Source organism: Xiphophorus maculatus, chromosome 4 (assembly GCF_002775205.1).
Source record: "Xiphophorus maculatus strain JP 163 A chromosome 4, X_maculatus-5.0-male, whole genome shotgun sequence".
Taxonomy (NCBI): domain Eukaryota; kingdom Metazoa; phylum Chordata; class Actinopteri; order Cyprinodontiformes; family Poeciliidae; genus Xiphophorus; species Xiphophorus maculatus.
The window spans coordinates 18,606,085-18,624,620 of NC_036446.1; the positions used below are offsets into that span (position 1 = coordinate 18,606,085).

The following is an 18,536-nucleotide window of genomic DNA, read 5'->3' on the forward strand; positions in this document are numbered from 1 at the left end:
CCAAGAAAGTGGCACAGATGAGAGGTTTGAAATCAGGGTACAACAGTGACAATGTGATTTTATATGCTTGGTTTAAGTCAAGCATTGTTATCTCAGACATTTCTACAATCTGTGACATAGTGAGAATGCTCTGGTTTTTACCCAAAAAAAAAAAATAGTAGCTGAAAACAGGGATATGACAGATTTGTGTGATTTTACTGGTATGAAGAGATGATGCTCTCATACTTTAACTTCTTAAAAGCATTATCAACAACATCCAGAATATTTCATTTGACAGACTGTAAGTTTATTTTTCTCATGATCAAAGGACTTTGTTTATACCACCAGAGTAAAATTGTACACCATTTACTGTACATAATGATGAGAGCACTGAAACCGGAAAATGACAGAACCTCCCGAGTCCTGGACACATATGAGAAAAGCAGACTTTACAGCAAGAGTATCAACCATTTGGAAATAGAAATTTCTAATATAACACAACTGAATACAAGAATAGCACATTTGTTAAAGATCTTCTCAGAACCCACAGTAACAATAGCGGTATCAGCGATTGTTATTTGCTGTCATTCGGCATATTTTTTCAATGGTTGTAAAATAGAAAATCTACTACTTTACATTTGACAAAAAGAGATTATGCCCTAGAAGAAGCAAGAGGACAAATATTTTGAGTAAAAATGTGAGCAGTGGGTGATATATTGATTTACTGCCAGTGAGATGAGGAATGTATTAAGCTCCTTAATGGAATATAAAGTTCATGAAAATGTCAAGGAAAAGACATGTGTTAAAACAAAAGGTGGATTCACCCTCTTTGTTTGCTGGCAGTAGGTCATGCTGTGTTAATAAACTTTGAAGGAAATGAGCAGTGAAGTTGTGAAGCTAATTATAATTTACCTATAGACGGTCTGAAACGTTGGAATAAACTATCTTGAATCTTCTGTAGCCAAATGTGTTCATCCATTCTGAACATGTCTGAGGCACGCTAAAATTTAGAGAAATATCTTCAGTGAACGCGAGGATGGCAAGAAACACATAGATTAATTCAAGTTCAAGTTATTTTGTGACCAAACTTTAAAACTGGAGTTCATCTTCAAAGGCACAATAAAGTATGTACAGCAATGTATCTTTCCATCACATAATTCAAAGTAAAGTGCACCATCATCCTGTACATTCACGTTGAACAGTGTGACACAATATGTGGTAGACAGCACTGTATAACATGCCTTTATCCTTTTCAAGTTGGAGTCTATAATTGATTCTTTTGGAAGTAAGTGATTATTTATTTTATTTTTTTGCAATAACGATTAATGCTTGCAGCACCAAACAGCCAATACCGATGAAGTTGTTACAAATGATTGCAGAAAATAAAATTACCATGCATGAAATATGGAAAGACTGTGCTGTAGACTACAGAAAGAAAATACACGGAGTTGCTCAAACAAAACTCTTGTGTCCCTGTTAGTTAAAATGTACAAGTAAGGAAACGTTAAACTTCTAAAGCTACTACATAAAGAAACAGTGCAGGTTTTTATAATGCAGTTGCAGTATACAAAATTACAATATAAGTCGAGACCAATTCCTTTGATTTTACCAGTGGATTACTTTTTGTGCTTGTTTTCTCCCACAGATCATGACCATTTACCCCTTTTCGACTGCAGGCACACATAGACACCGAGGACTTGAAGCCCACAATGTATTTCGCAGTATGCAGGAGTTCCAGGGCATTGGGTGACTTAAAGATCTCAAACCAACCCGAGGGATACACAAGCAGCCCATAAGGACAGATAGATCATCTCTTCTTTGAACCTCAGATTTGAGTTTATTCACAGGCAAGTTTACTGTCAAAGCTGGAGAGAGCAATGGCAAAGGCTTGCAGCGCACACATTGGGTAGTTATAGTCCATTGTGAAGACGTCCTCTGCCACACGGCCGAACTGCATCACAATGTAGTCAGCTGTAAAAGAAAACGTATGTTTTACTCAATCGACACTGACACACAAAAAAAATATTTTATGTCCTAGGAGTTTCAAACTGTCAGTAACAACAGTGAGTGAAAGTGAGGAGACAGAGGATGCTTTGCAGAATCAATTGACACAATTACCAATACTTGGGTTTAATAAGAGATCTATGTTGGGCTTGAATGAGGATGGGTGATTGTGTTGTTCAGTTACTTGGCATATGGTATGCAGATGTCCCAGACGCCCCATGTTGGAACCAGTGGGTAAATAAAGACACCCACACACCTTGTGTCATCGCACACTATGTTGTAAAGATTGAGCTCCATGTGGTGAACAACGGCAAAGCAAGACAACCAGCCATGTGTATATTCAATCACTATCAAACTCTGCAAAATGCTATGCTTTATTTTAGTTTTTCTAAAAGTAACGCTTTGTGTCTGGTGATCTTTCCTTTCTGCCTAATTGACTGTTGCTCCTGCAACTGCATGTGTCACATTGTTGAAGTTACGTTGCCACCAAGTATTACCTTTATGTGCTTTCTATCCATGAAAGGATCTTCCAAAAAATCTAAACTTATAATTTAGGTAAAAAGACTAGGTATACCCAATTCCCAAAGAGCTTGATAAACTAGCTCTTAGTAGTAAACACTTGCCATTTGTATTTCTGGATCAGTTTCTAAGATTTTTTACAACACATGATGTTTGTAAATTGCAGCTCTTTTGATGTCACTCCAAAGAATTTCATTTTAATTTTATCTGAGGTCATGACCTTGATTGGACTATTGTAGCACATTGAATTATTTGCTTCTGGTCCAATTTACTATTGCACTGCATTGGTTGTGTTTTGGACCACTGTCCTGTTGGTGACCCAGTTTGGTCCAAGGTTTAGCCAACAGATAGACTGACTCCCATCTGAATGTAAAAAAAAAACAAAAAAAAAAAAACCTTTCCCATACAGTGATTTTCCTGGTTAACCCCAATCATGACTCCTCTTCCATCATGCTCAACAGTTGTCACAAAATGTTTATGCTTAAACTGCATTTGATTTTAGCACAAAATCTGTTTTAAATGCAAACCTAAGCTGTGCTGCCATATGCTTTTCAGAGAGAAAAGGCCTGCTTCTTTCCCTCTTGAATCTGATGAAAGAAGTGATGCTGTGCTTTGTTTTTCTTGTTACGACCCGGCTCGTGAGCCGCGACAAAAAGCCAGAGAGGCACGGCCCTCAATAAAAGAATACAGTCTTTATTGTACAATCCAAGCAAATAAACAGGACCAGCATCGACAAGCGGGTGCCCCTCCCCCCGTGTGGTCGGTGTCATTGCTCCACGGATAAGCCCTGCGAAAAGAAAAGAAAGGTCAAACAAACCATCCCAAACCAGGACCGGGTGGGCAGGCAGCTGGGGGAAGAGCCACCTCTGTAGAATCAAGCTGGGTGGAGAAGCCGGCTCAGCACCAAGCCAGATTCAGCTCCTCCTCTCCCTCACGCGCTGAAGCAGGCTGCTTATATCCCGAGGACGCGCTGGGCCTGGCGAATCCTGGTCCCGCCCCTTCTGCTCCGCCTCAGGACAAAACACAATAACTGACGGACGTCACACCCCCACCCACAAAACATGGGTTCCCACAAGGGAATCCCAAGTAAAAAAAATAAATAAATAAATAAATAAATAAAAATCATCCAGATCTAAGATGCATTGTCGTTTACAATACAGGGGCACGAGAAAGCGCATCAGCAACTACATTATCTCGTCCTTTTATGTACCGTATATCCAAAGAAAAAGACTGCAAAAAGAGCAACCAACGAACCAAACGTTGATTAGGACATTTTAACGTCGTCAAAAATGTAAGCGGATTATGATCCGTATATACAACAATAGGAGCACCACCCCCCAAGTAAACATCAAAGTGCTGCAAAGCCAGGATTAAAGCAAGTGTCTCCTTTTCGATCACAGAGTAATTTAATTGATGTTTGTTAAATTTTTTTGAAAAATAACTGACTGGCTTGCAATTTCCCTGGTCATCTATTTGTGTCAAAACTGCACCTGCACCCACATAACTGGCATCCACATGGAGCTGAAAAGGAACACTCAAGCGTGGGGCAGCCAAAACCGGAGCACAACAGAGAAGCTGCTTTACCTGCTCAAACGCATGCTGACAAGAAGGAGACCAGTCAAACTTGGCATCCTTAGAAAGCAAGTTGGTTAACGGGGCTACTACCGAAGAAAAGTTTTTACAGAAACAACGATAATAACTGACCAGACCAAGAAAACGCATGAGATCCTTTTTTGTAACAGGAACAGGAAAGTTCTGTACTGCTTGCACCTTGGCTGCGACTGGGCGCACTTGACCCTGCCCAACTACATGGCCGAGGTATGTCACGGTTGCTTTCGCAAACTCACACTTAGCAAGATTAATTGTAAGTCCTGCCACCGACAAGCGAGTAAACAAGTCGTGAATGCGCTCCATGTGTTGTTCCCAAGTATCAGAATAAATCACTACGTCATCTAAATACACCGCGCAACCCGGCATATCTCCCACCACATAATTCATTAATCGTTGAAAAGTAGCGGGTGCATTCCGAAGTCCAAACGGCATAACTGTGTATGAATACAACCCAGAAGGAGTAACAAACGCAGCTAACTCCTGCGCACGTTTTGTCAGAGGAACTTGCCAGTACCCTTTAAGCAAGTCAAACCTGCTAACGAATTTAGCCGAACCAACTTGATCCACACAATCATCCATTCTAGGAAGTGGAAATGAATCGGGCTTTGTGACAGCATTTAATTTTCTATAGTCTGAACAAAAACGGAATGTATTATCCGGTTTAGGAACCAAAATGCAGGGAGATGCCCAACTAGACGAAGATGGCTCAGCTATCCCATTATCCAACATATATTTCACTTCTGCATCAAGACATTTTCGTTTCTCCATGTTTACCCGATAAAAATGTTGTTTTATGGGACTCACCTGACCCACATCAATATCATGTTCCAACCAAGTTGTACGCCCAGGAGTATCAGAAAACAAACCCGGGAAGCTATAAATCAGCTCACTCAACTGTTTTGAATGATGTTCAGAAAGATGTGATAATAACACATCCAATTTCTGCAGCGACTCCGAGTTGGAAAGACGCCCGTGCGTCATGGCACTGTCCAAGGTACCAGTCTCCTCGTTAGAACAAGTGGCCATACAAACCTCATTAACCGCACAAACTGGGTGTATGTCCTCGGGAGATTTTTTTACCTGATCTCGCGCATAGTATGGTTTTAGCAAATTCACGTGGCACAACTGCGTGGTTTTTCTGCGCTCAGGCGTTGCAATGAGGTAGTTCTGATCAGAGAGCCGCTTTAACACTGTATACGGGCCGGAAAACTTCGCTTGAAAAGGAGATGAAATAATGGGACACAGTGCCAAAACCTGATCCCCGGGCAAAAACGAGCGTTCCACTGCTCGACGATCAAACAAAGATTTCATTTTATGTTGGCTAACAGACAATTTTTCTTTAGCCAAATTCCGCGCTGCATACAGTCTATGCCTAAAGCCGTTCACATAGTCAATGAGATTTTGGGGTGGTTCTGGTTCTTTCCACTCCGCTGCCACAGCTGCTAAGGGACCCTTAACGGTGTGTCCAAACACCAACTCATTTGGGCTAAAGCCTATGCTCTCCTGAGTAACCTCCCGAGCAGCCAACATCAACCATGGCAACCCATCCTCCCAATCCTTCCCCAGTTCTATACAATAAGCACGGAGCAATGACTTTAAAGTTTGATGAAAACGCTCCAACGCTCCTTGACTTTCTGCATGGTAAGCCGTAGATCTGTTGTGTTTAACACGAAGCTGTTTTAGCACCTGGCCAAAAAGACGTGAAGAGAAATTTGTACCTTGATCCGACTGAATAGTCTGTGGAATGCCAAATACAGAGATGAACTGAGAAAGAGCACGCACCACAGATTTTGCTGTTATCGTGCGTAACGGGTAAGCCGCCGGATATCGAGTACTTTGGCACATAACAGTTAACAAATAGCAAGCCCCAGATCGCGACCTTGGCAAGGGACCCACACAATCAATGATTAGGTGCTCAAACGGTTCTGTTGCAACAGGGATGGGTAATAAAGGAGTGGGTTTCAAAGGTTGGTTAGGCTTTGCAGTTAGCTGACAGACATGACATGTCCTAACATAGGAGGAAATATCCCTCTTCAAACGAGGCCAAAAAAAATGTCTAAGGACTCGGTCATATGTTTTTTTTACACCAGCATGTCCAGAATCATCATGTGCTACTTTCAACAGTGCCTCACGATATTTAGAGGGAACTACCACTTGAAACACCGCATGTTCCACAGAACCAAAATATGGCACCCATCTTCTCATTAGTACAGAGTTTCGAAGAAAATACGCACCTTCGTGGTCTGACACAGCCCCCTCCGGACGAACCTGTTGAAATAATTCTTTTAATGAGGAATCTGCACGTTGGTCAGTTATCAAATCAGTACTAGTGACAGGAAATGGAAAATCAGCAAGAGGCAAAAAGGACTTGTAGTCTTTATTTTCCTCTTGTGCGTCCTTGTCACCGTTCACTTGAGAGCGCGACATAGCTCGAGTCACAGCACAAGCAGTGAAAACGTTCGACAATTCACGCTCATTCTCCTCTTGTCGATCCAAGTTTTGAGACTCCGGCTCACTGCCGACTGCGGGTGTGGGTGATTCATCTGTCCACATGCTGGAACCCGCTAGATCATTACCCAAAATGACCGAGACCCCGTCAATAGGTAACGCAGGTCGCACCGCCAACAAAGCCTCTCCACAAAAAAGCTGGCACTCCAAAAACACCCTGTGGAGAGGAACCAACAAAATATTCAAACCCATATCCCTCACCGGAATACAGTTGTCCGTCTCTGTATGCTCAGGGAGAGGCAATACATCCGCCTGAATAAAAGAATTAAACGCACCAGTGTCTCTAAGTACTTTCACAGGTATTTTCTTTTCACCTTTTTCCAATGATACATAACCATCTCTTATAAATGGTAAATATGATTCCACAGACTCCACGAGCGGCGATTCCTTTCGTTTCTCTACACCTGTAAACACAGGTGCCGCTAAACCCGCCCCCTCTGGTCTAGACTGAAATGTTGGAGTTCTAGACTTAAATAGATGGCAATCCGCCTTCCAATGACCACGCTTATGGCAGTAGTTACAACGATCATTACTGTCAAAAGAACCAGGAGGTTTAACTTCCACCTTACGCAAACCAGCAGGACGGCGAGAACTATCGCTTCGCCCAATGTCCCCCCTGAAACCACTTGCTGCCGGAAACTGGGATTTATGGGTCAAAACGTAATCATCCGCGAGCGCCGCGGCTGCAGCTGCCGTCTGAGCTTTCTGTTCACAAATATAAGTAGCAACCACCTCAGGAACTGAGTTTTTAAGTTGTTCCAAAACAACAAGTTCACCTAGCTGCTCAAAGGTTTTAACTTCTGCTGCCGCGCACCACCGCATAAAATGCATTTTAATATCTCTGGCAAATTCCAGGTAACTCTGCTCAGAGTTTTCTCTGCAACTCCGAAACCTCTGCCTATATGCCTCAGGCACCAACTCATAAGTTTTTAAAACAGCAGCTTTCACCTTAGCATAGTCATGGCAATCAGAGTCAGACAACGCAGAAAAAACTTCTTGAGCACGCCCCACAAGCACACACTGCAACAACAGCACACGTGCAGAATCAGACCAGCTGCGCGCCTCAGCCACACGCTCAAAAATGACGAAAAAAGAATCTGGATCAAGTTCATTAAATTTAGGCAATAAACGTAAATTCCCAATGACATCAAACTCCATATCAACTGCCTCAGAAGCGACGGAAGAAGAACGAGAGACTCCAGACGCAACACTCTGTTTAGCCAAATCTAACCGTGTCCGTTCGATCTCCAACCTAGTGTGCTCTGCTTCCAGTTGTACTTTCATTTTGAACTTATCGTGTTCAAACTGTAACAACAGCAATTCCCTATGCTGCTCAAATGTTAAACCAGGAGGTAAAACAGTAGGTTTAGCTGTAATCTCACCAACTGAGCTGTGCAAAATGTCCTTCTCAACTAAATTTGCGACCAAAATGGACTTCACATTCTCTTTAGACCGTCGGCCATCAATTTCCACACCGTAATGTTTTCCAATCTCGAATAATTGCTCTTTTGAGCAACCTTCCAAAAACTCCTCTGAGGGAGAATCAAAAAATTCAGAGAGAGAAGTCATGATCATTTATAACGAAACGCAAACAGTAACCAGGGAAAAGTGCCAAGTCGTGTACCCAAAAGGCAGGCTGAGAAACCCCACTATTCTTGCCTATATACAAAAACTTACCTAACAGCTGATCCCTAGTCTTCACGCTTTTCGGCGGCGGGTTGTTACGCACCTTAAACCAGCGGGCCAGAAAGGAAATCTATACAGATTCCCTGCCTAGAATCCCACGGACGTGCTCCCGAGATAACTGTAAACAGTTAACACTAACCACCTAGAAGCGACACTACAAAGACAACGATCAGATGAAGCCCAAAGGAGCCACACCTCTGTAGAATCAAGCTGGGTGGAGAAGCCGGCTCAGCTCCAAGCCAGATTCAGCTCCTCCTCTCCCTCACGCGCTGAAGCAGGCTGCTTATATCCCGAGGACGCGCTGGGCCTGGCGAATCCTGGTCCCGCCCCTTCTGCTCCGCCTCAGGACAAAACACAATAACTGACGGACGTCACATTTCTCATGACAGTATTTCACCTGAATGTTATTTTGCTCATTTATGTTTTTTATCTTGTTGTTATCTACACATTGTTCTCCTCGGCTGTCTCACAAAAGCCCTGAATAACTAATTGATAAAACCTTTCACAGCTAATAAAATGTTCTGTTAATGTCTATTTCTTTACCTGTTCAACAATGTTGCTTTTTACAGGAATAGCTTTGCTGACGTCACAACATCTTTTTAATTTGTTACATTTATTGCCCTCATTGCTAAATTTACTCAATTAAAATTATTTGCCCTGTGGTAATACCCGCTCTGTAAAGTGAGCCAACGAAAAGAAAATCAGACTCTGAACACTATGCTCTCAATGCATTACTGAGAATTTGTATCATCTCCCAAATGTAAAGTGAAGTAAACATTTAGCTCTTACGGTCATTGTCATGAATGATTTGAAAGTTTTTAACAGAAGCCTGCGTGACTCTGCCGTGGAAGTTCAGAACGTAGGACTGAGTGTCATCATTCCACACAGGTGTTTTGTTGTGAAGCTCAATCACACTCTCGGTGTTCTTGTTCTGCCACCTGGCCAACAATGACTCATGCTCCTGAAATGAACAGCAAGCAAACACCTTCATAAACAGCCATTTCAGTTTTATGATCAATTATAAAACTATTACAGGGAGTTGGATAGGTTAGCACATATGCGGCAGCGAGACCTACGTTACGCGGCCGAATGGACACCCTCTCATGGTCCATGTTCATTCCCGGAATGATGACGCTCATTTTGCAAGGCCCTTTGAATCCTAAAACATTGGTTTCCTGTATTGAACAGATGATAAACTGGTAAAGATACAACAGAAGCATGCTTAAACAAAAATGTGCTATGTTTATTATGTAGAGTCCTACTTAATATCAAAATACTAAAATAAAATGTTTAAAACGACAGATTTAGATTTATTATCCATTCTGCAAATATCTGATACATTAAAACTTGGTGTGAAAAACCAACAACAACAAAAAACCTAAATAAAGATACATTTAAATATGTTCATCATATTATATAAAAATGTTATTTTTGCTTAGATAAAGCTATTTTGGATGAACGTAACATACTGTAATCTTTTTCACCATATATTCCTATTCCTTACCCTCAGTATAGACATATACCTATACTAAGGATATATTTAAGTTGACCATAATAAGAGTCTCGTTTAGTTGCATAACAGTGAAATCATTAAAATTTTAGTATTTCTTTAATTACTGCAATCTCACATCCCTCTTTTTCTGCATAATATTAAATGTTGCATAATTGCAAATCGGGTAACCATTGCATTTCATTCTCTGAATATTTATACTCACATAGCAAATGGCAGCTAGTTCTTGGCGAAGATTGCTGGCTTCGAGGCTGGTGGTGCTCTTCATGGGGTTCAGACCATTGTCTGTCATTGTCGGGTCGCGCTAACCCCTAAGCCACCACGGCACGCCCCCGGTCCCAACTGGTTTCCTCTTCTTCTGAGGTTGAGCTATCCCAAAAGTGGTAGGTTTTCTTTGGGGGAATCAGTAACATCCTGTTATAAATTTCATGCTCTTCTGGGGTCAAAGTGCACCGTCTGGGGTATCTTTTTATTTGGGAACTAGGTACTTGTGGTTCCAGCAGTCTTTCTTCATCTTTTGAGTTTGAGGGGTACCATCTGCCCTCGTTCAGGGCAGTTTTCTGCTTGTGGACAGTCTTACTGCCTGGAGCTCCACTGCTGCTCCTGCGTGTTGAAGCTGACGCGCCGTCTTGGGAACATTTAAGGTCAGAGACCCCGGAGGATGTGCCATTACTCGATGTCTTCGCTGAACACTCTGGACATAAAATTGTTGAAATCGTAGCCTGAGCTTTGAGATTCGCCGCAGAAGAAACCTCCCCAGCCGGGTCAGCTTGATCTCTGGGAACTGATGGAATCCCGTCCCAAAACAAATCACTCTCAACCTCCTGGGAGGCACTTTCATCTGAATCATTTCCAGGAAAGAAATGGTCGAATACTTTCCTCATTCCTGTCGTCACCAGATATCCTAGTCCAAAGCCAAGTGGAAAAATTAAAGGGTATGGCATTTTGGAAACACAAAAATCCTCTCTAGACACAAAACCTGATTCTCACTGAAGCGTTTGGATTCTAACTGATGTGTTGAGATTCAAGCAGTTAAAGCCTCAGAACTTCTTTGATCTTTTGTGATGTTCATGATGTCGTCTGTGACCTCATCAGTGAGGTCACTGTGGGTCTGGGGAGGGTCCTGCTACTGATCGTTGCTATGGGAACGAACAGATAAGTTCTGCCTGACTCAAACTGAAATGATGACCAAATAAGTAATTTTTTTTTTTTCATTTATTTAACAGGAATTGATTAACAATAGATTTCTACCTTGGTTTTCTGTACCTGCTGCCATATAAATTGTCTTTATCACAAAAAGATATTAACATTTCTGGAAAAACCTCACATAACCTTATATTAAAGCAGAAAGTACGGCGCCCACCGTAAGAAAGGCTTACAGTATTCAATTATGCTGCATAACTGACCAGTACAGTATTGCGAGGGAACGCAAAAGTTTTGCGAGGGAACGCAAAAGAAAAAAAATCCCCCATGTCCCCTAGAGGGCTCCGTACGCTTCAGCCTTTCGCATCAGCTCCTTTTTTCTCTCCTGTCCCTCGGGATATTTTTTAGCAAAGACAGAGTGTTTGCTCTTGAAATGTCTTTCAACATTTGACTTCTTGTTGTTTGCCAGTCTTTCGCCACATATTAAGCAGACTGGTGAACCAGTTTCATCAGCGGTGAAAGCAAAATGATCTGTCCACGTAGCATTAAATGTTCTGCCATCACTGTAAGCATGGCCCATGGGACGATCCACTTTTTTACTCTTGAATAAAATATGCATGAACCTTTGGGATGGATTATGAGTCTTTATTTTTCATTGAGCACACACACATTCTTGTACCACTCAGAGGACTCTCTGCGTATTGACTTCCATTTATGCCAAATGGAAGTCAATACATATATTTTTCCTTAATCCTAACAACTGAGTGTGTTCCTAACCTTAATCAAAACTAATCAATAAAAAATAATCCACACCATACTTCTAGAATTGAAATTAAAAAGTGAAGACAGGAAAATGTTGTCACTCCACAGATGATCTTTGATTGTTGGTGAAAAATGTCCTCTATATGTAGCATATACAAGCTCACACAAACACACTGACCACTGCAAAGGGTTCTTCAGAATCTATACAAGCTCTTCTTCTTTTGTCATTGCCTCCTTTTTTTTACTTGTCTTTTTTTCTACTTATCTGTGAAACATTATTTGTGAACCGTAAAAAGAAAACCTGTGGATAACACTGGGTACTTGTAAATATGTGGTCAAATGCATACACAAATATGAAGGAATTACATATAAAAAAATAAAAGTACACAATTACAATTTCTACAAACGTTAAATTTCTGCACACAATTTTTTTAACTACAACCTCACAAATCTGACCATTAGGAATTCAAACCCTCTCTTAGTCCTACAAATATTAAAGAAGTTCGCACGAGTAGCCTGATACACAGATAAAACTGCATTTACGCACTGATCCGGTTATGAGGACAAAAGCACTTTTGACTCATTTCACGCTTCAAACAGCCTCAGATTTGTGCACAAGTGGTGCGTTTAAATGCTGGTGAAAAGCTGGGTCATATGATTTTTACTCGCAGTGTAGTGCAGTGTTTTTCAACCTTTTTTGAGCTAAGGTACATTGTTTTCATTGAAAAAATCACGAGGCACACCACCAACCAAAAATGTAAACAAATGATACCCTATCGCCACCTATATTAAATATATAGTCATTTTTCTTTTCATAAACTTTTCCATCACTGTCATCACAGTCTTGCTAGATACAACGCTCTCACCGCTCCCTGTCACATTCACGCATCACTAATACTCTTGTTTTAACGTACAATGCTATGTACCTACTGCCATCTAGTGGTAAGGAAATTACATGATTATGCCGCTAGTCACTACTACAGCACACACACGCGAAGATAGCATATTATTTGCAGATAATTAATTTGTTTTCAAAAAATCTTTTTAGACCAATTAGGTGAAATTTCCACGGCACACCTGACGATCACTCACGGCACAGTGGTTGAAAAACACTGGTCTAGTGTTTTCATCCTCTGAACGTTTGTCACTGTGCTTGTGCCGAAGTGGCAAAGACGTTATTTCGTTGGAAAAGGGAATATTTACGTACTTCTTTATCCACCTTATTCCGAGCCCCCATGAAGCTTTGTGTGATTTGTGGGCGCGACTTCCGCCGCAAACCGGAACCGCCGTTTGTTTACATGTTAGCAACTCGCTAACCGGCTTTCGTCAGAGCTTTTAGGCTGTAAAACATGTGGGAACTCCAGCTATCACAGCTTAAATGTGGCAATATTGTTTTACCGCTACTAGTGATGGTGAGATGAAGCCTCATGAGGCATTGAACCACTTGAGCCAAATGGTTCGAGAAAGGGTTCATTTCTTGAGGCTTCATGTGCACACAAAACCACCTACTGGCCAGGTGTATAATCACAGCCAGCTGTATCTTAACACGTGTGATGCATTGAATTTTTGTCTATTATGGCTCTTGGGAATGACTTCACAAAAGGTGTAGGACGAAATCATTTGTCTACATAAATTATGTATACACATATGTGTATAATAAAATATTGTTTGAATGTATCCTCTGTGTGTAATTATTCCCAAAATAGTAGTGTCATGTGATATGGCATGTTGTGTAATAAAGTTTTTCTGTGACTCTAGAAAAATGGCATGGGCTTAATCAGGCAGAGGACAGTGAAAGTGCTTGTGGAACTAGGGAGGGGTAGTGAATAGGCTAATGCTTGTGTAACTTGGATGATTTCATGCATTTTTATTAAGAAACAACAATTTCTCCACAGTTTTTGGTTTCAAACGATTTCTCTTTTTTGACACTACATGGATGAGGTGTTATTATTGTACCCCAACTCCTTGGAGCACAATAAACACCTCACCTTTACAGAACATAAGAAACAGTAAAAAATACAGTTCCTCATAAGCAAACGTAATGCATCTGCAAATGTTCAGTTCACCTTACCTTGTTAGGGCTTATCAATTCGAAATCGAAAGAGGAGGGGAAATCCTCCTCTTTCTCGCCGGATCCATCCTTCTCCTATCCTGTCCTCATGCTCCTAAATCTCCTATCTATCTATCTATCTATCTATCTATCTATCTATCTATCTATCTATCTATCTATCTATCTATCTATCTATCTATCTATCTATCTATCTATCTATCTATCTATCTATCTATCTATCTATCTATCTATCTATCTATCTATCTATCTCTCCTAAACTCTCCAAACACACCGAACTAACTGTCTCAAACTAAATAACCACTATCCAAACTCTGCTATCCAAACTATCAAAACTCTATCCACTCTCTCAACTGACCGCAACTCGCCTACAACAACCCACATTTTGAATGGATCCTGTGGGGTTTCTAAAGCTGTCAAACCCCGCGCCAACATCTGAGCCACTTCCCGAAGCAGTCACGTGGTACAGCCAGGCAGCGAGGCTTCGGACGTCATCGTTTTCGGCTCCTCCCCTAAATGAAGCAAGCCTCGATACGCGCTTTACGGAAACGCCCCCTTCATTACTCGACACACGCCTCGAAGCCTCGGCACATCACGTAACATCACTAACCGCTACGTACAGCTAATGCGGGGAGGGATGGCGACTTGAAGAAATGGCCGCAAATAACCCGCACTAGCATGTTTAGCTACTTCACTGACTCAGTTGCTTCGGATGCAGATGCGGGTTTTCTTCCGTTGGCTTTTTGTCCACACAGTGAAATGATCACATATGAAGCATTTTGGTTTCTCTGTTCAAGTTTAGAATTTTTAGCCAAATTCTTTTGTTTCCTTATCTGTCAGTAGGCGATGAAAACTTGCTGCAGCCACAAACTAAACTTGATCTGATTAGAGTACAACCAGGAGCAGCACAACAGTTACCCCCCAAAAAAACCTTCCAGGAATAAGGTGGATAATTCTCCAAAATTGTTTATAGACGTATTGTGCATTTTTGAGCGATACAGATGAGAATAAAATCTATCGTTAATCTCTTTGTTAAATAAATAAAAAATATTACTTATTTAACCCTCTATGTAGGGCAAGTCTAGAGTATTCACTCCCCTGGTTGGAAAATCCACATACTGGTTGCAGTGAGGGAGAACAGTCTTCATGTTGGCCTGGTTAAAATCCCCCAGCAAAGATGGATAGATATATCTATTTATATATAGTAATGGTAATATTAATAATAATAATTATCATTATTAACATCCATCCATTATAAATCACACTAAATCTTTTTGGACTGTGGGAGGAAGCCGGAGCGCCCGGAGAGAACCCACATATGGACATGGAGAACCAGAAAACCCCATGCAGACAGAACCAGGCTGGGATTCAAACCCAGGACTTTCTTACTGCAAGGCAGCAGTGTTACCCACTGAGCTACTGTGCAGCCCTGATGTTTTATTCACACCAAAGGAGAATTTAGAAACTAATTAACCAAACAGTGATGACTTTAGATTGTGGCAGGAAGCCGGAGCGCCCGGAGAGAAACCTGCAAACAGGATGTTAACTTTTGATAATTTATTCGCAAAATTCAATGTTTCTTCCTCCTAGTGTCCCTTATATGACAGTAGGCTGACAGGAAGGAGAGGGGGGAAGACATGCGGCAAATGTTGTCGGGTCCAGGAGTCGAACCCGCGACGACCGCGTCGAGGACTCGAGGCCTCCAAATACGGGTCGCGCTAACCCCTAAGCCACCACGGCACGCCCCCGGTCCCAACTGGTTTCCTCTTCTTCTGAGGTTGAGCTATCCCAAAAGTGGTAGGTTTTCTTTGGGGGAATCAGTAACATCCTGTTATAAATTTCATGCTCTTCTGGGGTCAAAGTGCACCGTCTGGGGTAGCTTTTCATTTGGGAACTTGGTACTTGTGGTTCCAGCAGTCTTTCTTCATCTTTTGAGTTTGAGGGGTACCTTCTGCCCTCGTTCAGGACAGTTTTCTGCTTGTGGACAGTCTTCCTGCCTGGAGCTCCACTGCTGTTCCTGCGTGTTGAAGCTGACGCGCCGTCTGGACTACATTTAAGGTCAGAGACCCCGGAGGATGTGCCATTTCTCGATGTCTTCGCTGAACACTCTGGACATAAAATTGTTGAAATCGTAGCCTGAGCTTTGAGATTCGCCGCAGAACAAACTTCCCCAGCCGGGTCAGCTTGATCTCTGGGAACTGATGGAATCCCGTCCCAAAACAAATCACTCTCAACCTCCTGGGAGGCACTTTCATCTGAATCATTTCCAGGAAAGAAATGGTCGAATACTTTCCTCATTCCTGTCGTCACCAGATATCCTAGTCCAAAGCCAAGTGGGAAAATTAAAGGGTATGGCATTTTGGAAACACAAAAATCCTCTCTAGACACAAAACCTGATTCTCACTAAAGCGTTTGGATTCTAACTGATGTGTTGAGATTCAAGCAGTTAAAGCCTCAGAACTTCTTTGATCTTTTGTGATGTTCATGATGTCGTCTGTGACCTCATCAGTGAGGTCACTGTGGGTCTGGGGAGGGTCCTGCTTCTGATCGTTGCTATGGGAACGAACAGATAAGTTCTGCCCGACTCAAACTGAAATTATGACCAAATATTTAATAAGTAATTTTTTTTTCATTTATTTAACAGGAATTGATTAACAATAGATTTCTACCTTGGTTTTCTGTACCTGCTGCCATATGAATTGTCTTTATCCATTATTAATTTGGTTCTGGGAGGAAATTGTTCAGATTTTATAAACATTTGCTAAACAAAATTTTCTCTAATCTTTGTTAACTCTCTGATAATGATCAAATTTTATATATTGTTGTTGCGCAACATCTCCCCCCTCTTCAGTCTCTCTCCTCTCTCACTCTCTACTTCCTCTTCTGAGAGGTGAGATGTGCTACCAGGTCTCCATCTATCGGGTTAATTGAGTTTCCTAAATCTGCTGGGTTTTATCCTGTCCAGAACTGAAGTAAACTCTGTTTAAGCTGGCATCGAGAAAAGAGTCGCCTGGTTCCTGACGAACTACATCCAGGTGTCCCAACCTTCTTCCCCCTGTGAATTAGCCAGACTGAGCAGCCTGCAGCCAACTAGTTTCACAGAGCTCACCTGTTGACGGTCGCTCTTCTCTTTATGACAACTTGCACTTGGTACAGAACCAGGTTGGTTTTAGTGACTCGGCGAGTCCCAAGGATGTTGTTTTACATATGGGCTACCAGCGACCTATAAAACATTTTCCACTTTTTCCTCTCCAGAATCAAACATCAGAGCTATTTTACAACCATCAAAGAACCTTAAGGTGACTCATTAACTGAATGTCCACAACATCTTTTAGATTTTCTTTATGCTAAGTATTTTATTAGTAAGGCAGTTTTGCAAGGGTCAGTACAGCTTAATTCAGTAGCAGAAATAATCAAATAAGTAAAATCAATCATCTAGTCTATCTTTCCCTAATGCTGACACTGAGAACTAAAAAAGGGAACCTTTGAGAGAGACGGACGGAGCATGGCTTTTCAAACCCCAGACCTGGCCTGATGATGAAGAAGGTGCTGCAGCAGGAGGAAGATGTTGATCGATGAAGGCCGGGATCTCTGTAGGTCTGATGAGCTTCTTCTCCGCATGGATGGTGAGGTCACACAGGACTTGGGTGCTTGCCTTTGTCTTCATCTTTGTCTTTGGGGTCTGAACCCAGCTGATGAGAGAAGTGCGATTTGAAGCCACATGTTGCGGGGCTAACGGGTTGGTCCCCATGAGCAGGACAGTCTTCGGCTCTGTGGCCCCGCCTCTTCTTCAGCTGCAGAGTTCTTTGTCCGTCTCGATCTTGGCTCGAAGCTGCCTGGAGGATCCAACCAAAGGTTCCTCTTTTGCACCAACCTTTTATAGGGTTTATCCACCATTTTGGTGCGTTTGCATTGGCTAGCACTGTTGCTGTGCTTGTTTCATTGTCTGTCTGCTCAGACAGATGATCTCATATCCATCACTGTTTTACAGACATTATGTCCTGATGTCTGTGCTAATGTCTCAGGGTTGCCCAATGGTCCTCCTACGTCCGTTGCCTGCACAACCTTTTCTTTGAAACATTTAAGTTGTTCAACAACCTGTTTCCAAATAAGGCGTTGATCATCTCTGCTCTCCTCTTAGTTCCTCTTTTTCCCTTAACCTTTCACCTTTCACCTACCATCTATCTCCAACACAACATCAGTGATGTTTAATTGCAGTTACACATTTTACACCATTTCAAGTTCAATGTCAAAATCGCATTTATAACTTCTTTAGCTTCTCTGATTTAGCTTTCATTTATAATTTTATAACCATAACTTATTAATTACTCTTATTATAGTCTTAATGTGAGTTATTACAGATGTTTTTCTGAACAGAAACCAAGAATAATCTATTATTCTAATTATTTGATACCAAAGTTACTTGTTTTACTTGCAAGCATTCCCACAAATGTAAGTATTATTACAAGTAAACCAGTATTAATATAAGTATTTTACTTTGAATCTTATCCAATTACTCAAAATGTTTAGACTTTCATTCTTTAAAACTTTCATGCTTTAAAATAAGGAATAGTCTCAACTATTTCTATAAATTTGCAGGCTGGAAACTTACTTCCTCTTTTTCCAGGAAACCTGCTCTTCCTGTTTCATGACTCTCTCTGACTGACTATGATTTATTATGATTAGATAGAAAAAATGAATAGAATTAAAGCAAAGTTTGCAGGAGACAAAAACAACCCACCAGAT

General features: G+C 41.5%; 1 protein-coding gene across 1 annotated transcript in view; it reads right to left on the bottom strand.

The window, feature by feature from the left end:
- Window positions 1-264: 264 nt before the first annotated feature.
- Window positions 265-18,536, bottom strand: part of tub (tubby bipartite transcription factor) — a 68,366-nt gene continuing 50,094 nt past the window's right edge. The window contains exons 10-13 of the mRNA XM_023332198.1: window positions 10,023-10,096; window positions 9,384-9,482; window positions 9,097-9,268; window positions 265-1,950 (exon numbers count right to left, since the gene is read on the bottom strand). Coding sequence (XP_023187966.1) covers window positions 1,817-1,950; window positions 9,097-9,268; window positions 9,384-9,482; window positions 10,023-10,096 — 479 coding nt within the window. The 3' untranslated portion in view covers window positions 265-1,816. The remainder of the gene's footprint in view (window positions 1,951-9,096; window positions 9,269-9,383; window positions 9,483-10,022; window positions 10,097-18,536) is intronic.